The sequence below is a fragment of the Leptopilina heterotoma genome, unplaced genomic scaffold, assembly GCF_015476425.1.
Source record: "Leptopilina heterotoma isolate Lh14 unplaced genomic scaffold, ASM1547642v1 Lhet_91, whole genome shotgun sequence".
Taxonomy (NCBI): domain Eukaryota; kingdom Metazoa; phylum Arthropoda; class Insecta; order Hymenoptera; family Figitidae; genus Leptopilina; species Leptopilina heterotoma.
The window spans coordinates 787712-791067 of NW_025111197.1; the positions used below are offsets into that span (position 1 = coordinate 787712).

General features: G+C 51.7%; 1 protein-coding gene across 1 annotated transcript; it reads left to right on the plus strand.

The window, feature by feature from the left end:
• The first annotated feature begins 612 nt into the window (after positions 1–612).
• On the plus strand, positions 613–2078 carry LOC122511946 (SH3 domain-containing protein C23A1.17-like). The gene is made up of 2 exons (XM_043627520.1): positions 613–1628; positions 1706–2078. Exons 1-2 carry the CDS (start codon positions 613–615, stop codon positions 2076–2078), a joined length of 1389 nt encoding a protein of 462 aa, XP_043483455.1.
• Positions 2079–3356: the final 1278 nt, after the last annotated feature.

Sequence of the window (3356 nt, forward strand, 5' to 3'; positions counted from 1 at the left end):
GAACACTTTCAAACACTTCTACACTTCCACGCCTGCACAAATCATAGGTTAAGTTCTACTTAACGCATGATTGTGCATTCGTTCTCACACACTAACGATCTTAGGTTGGGCCAAGCCCGGCGCAAAACCGTTCGAACACTTTCAACAAATTCACCCTCCTACGCATGGGCAAATCATATGTTAAGTTCTACTTAACGCATGATTGTGCATACGTTCACACACATTACACTCACGGTTTTAGGCTGGGCCAAGCCCAGTGCGAGACCAGCCAAACACTTCTCAAACATTTCCACACTTCCACACTTGCGCAGTCATAGGTCAAGTGATACTTAGACGCATGATTATACACACATACCAACACACACCCCACAAACGATCTTAGGCTGGGCGAAGCCCGGCGCAAGACCGTCCGAGCTCTTTTAAGACATTATCCACCTACGCACATGCGCGAATCATAGGTTAAGTCCTACTTAACGCATGATTGCACGTACATTCGCCTCTACCACACAAACGGCCTTAGGTTGGAGCCTAGCCTGATACAAAGCCGTCCGAACACTACACCCACCTGAGGAATGGACTCCCCAACTAACCCTAACTTACTGTCATTAATAGATGGGACAACACCGAAGTGAGAGGCAGTTACTGAGGAATCGGGCCCGCGGCTGGAAAATCCAGGCGTACAAAAAGCAGCAAAAGTTACTCCGCCGATTGGAGAAGGCCTCCAACTCTGTGACCTCAATCACGGGCATCAAGGCATATTTTACCGGCCAGGGAGCACCATCATCGGAACCAGTCCACAGTCCCACGGCCCCAATCCAGGTCGCCCAAGAGTACCTCACTAGCCTGGGAGCGTCGTATTCAGAGACAGCTCTCAATCTCCTGGCCCCAATCGAGGTCGTCAGAGGATACGTCGCCGAACAGGGAGCGCAGTTTTCAGGACCAGCCTCCAATCCCTCGGCTCCCATCGAGGTTGACCAGGCGACCCCGATTACCAACCCAGGAGGGTCATCTTGGGGACCAATAGTCGAGACTCCCGCTGTCCTCCAGGAACTCGAGGCCCTGCTGCAGGAGCTTGACAGACAGCCCTACGTAGCTCCATCCCCGTTACTGAAGTTGACACCAGAGAAGAGACAAACGGTAACGGTGCGACCGAACCGCCCCCGGCTCATCGCTCCACGCCCTGACAAGGATATCAGGGAAAGGGCCCTCGACGTGCCCCACACAGGCCCTTTAGCGACTTCAGGCGCACCACCTACCCGAAGACTGCCCCAGATCCGGAGCATCGAGACGAGACCTGCCCAGGGCCGGATTACTCTCGTTAAGGGACCCCCGAATGTCTCGCTACCACAGCCGGCCCCCACTACGCCGGCTCCACCTATAAGGTCAGCGAGACACCCCGTGTCGAAGGCCCCTGCCACCGGACCTCCAGAGAACTCAGGCCAGCCGCTCGTCAGGGAGACTCCCCGGATTGAGAATATCGGGGTAAGACCTACCCGGAGCTCGATTACACCCTTCGGAGGACTTCCGAGCGTTCCACCTCCACCACCGGTTCCACGGGCATTGACCCCGCTCGTAAGTCTAGCCGTGGATCTAGCCCTGTCATCCGACAGCGACGACGACATAATCAGGTTGGACCTCGGCTCACCAATCAGGCGATCACCATCCCGGAGATAGTTGAGTTGGCTTGCTTCCCGTGTACCTCCAGGACCTTGCCGTCTTCGACCCCTAAACGGGCCCTGGATCTGCCCATCTTAGTGGATGAGGAGACCGACAAAGAGAATCGGCGACCTCGGCCCCTGTTAGGATACACTATCCCGAAGAAGACCGACTCCCTTCGGCCGACCAACGGTTCCTCAGCTTTCTCCCGACTTGGACCATCACCAGCGCATAAACAGGTTTTGGGCTTATCCGTCTTACTGGACGACTCTGAACCCAAGTCACGAAGCAGGCCCACCGTCCAGCGAACGACCCGCTTCGCTCCCGTGCAGAAAAACGCCACATTCGAGCGGTTAAAAAGGCTTGCCGGACGGGCCCCACCGGCGCGGTCAAGGGCGACTCAACGTCAGCCCCGTCATTGACCTAAAACTTCATCAAATTGTATAAGAGAAAGAAGAATTTTGTGTAAGGGGAACTTTAAAGGGGGTTGACAGAATATATGGTTGTTAATTTTACCTTGTTTGACTCATTGACTTTACCCCGCCTCCAAGCAAACGAATTCTTAACTCCATTTCACCGTTCATTTGTAACATTTTTCCATCGTCACTAATACTCGGCTCACCACTCGGCCCTTTGGTTAGTCGCTCTTCCTCAAATATGTTGGATATCACAATACGGCACACGACGAGTCCGCGACTCTCTCTATCTCTCGAACCTAACTTAATTGGGACTCATTAGCTGACACTCAGGGGTAATTCGACCCTCTGGTTGGTGGCCCTCCCTTTCCCTTTAGTATCACCTTCATCCCCCCCGATACTGGGGCTACACGCTTGACCGCACAGGTCTAGTTCCTGTCTCATTTTTCTCTCCCCGAAGGAGAAAGCACATCGTTGTCCCTTCGACACATCGGCGGGGCAAACTCGCCCTCTCTTCTTAGGACTGAGTCGACCGACCCCGGTTCTCCCGCACCCACGTGATTATTACTACACCCCACGAACGCCCATGTCTTCCTTCGGTGTACATCGTGGACTCTCCTAAATCACTTTCTTGTGGGTTTTTATCATCACGCACACAGACACGGACACAATCGGCCATCCCCTACATCGCCTTCCCCGTCCCGGTACCGAGCGACACTACCGCGACCAAGTGTCCGTGTTCTCTCTCTACACATTCAAAATAACTCTCTCATTCGGCGCTCATCATCCCGCACGGCGGCACTCATCCGTGTCTTGCCGACACAATCCTAACTCGTCGGCCCGCCGACCGTAATCACGCGCTTCCTCGAGGCTTCCACGCTAGGACACACCGGGAACGTAACAAATTCTTGACGATCGAAATTACCTGAATTCTGAGCAAGTGCTATTGCTACAGCTGGACCTAAATAAATATCTTCTAAGCGAACATAATGTTCAGGGTTTCTAAACTAAAGCTGTCCTGTGTCGCTTTAAGGGGTTACATGGGTCAAAACGTCCAGACAATGTATGATTGTTTAATTATTTTTTTTTCATAAAATAAATAAATTTTTTATTTGAGTGTTTTAATATCTTAAAGTACACTATTAAAAGAGTAACTTGTAAAAATTTCGTTAAAAAATATTTAAAATCAGGGCCGTACCTACAGGTTCTTTGAGAACCCTTCCAAAAAAGCGGTGGTCACGATATCTTCTGACCGGTTCATTGAAAATAAAAAAACTAAATATT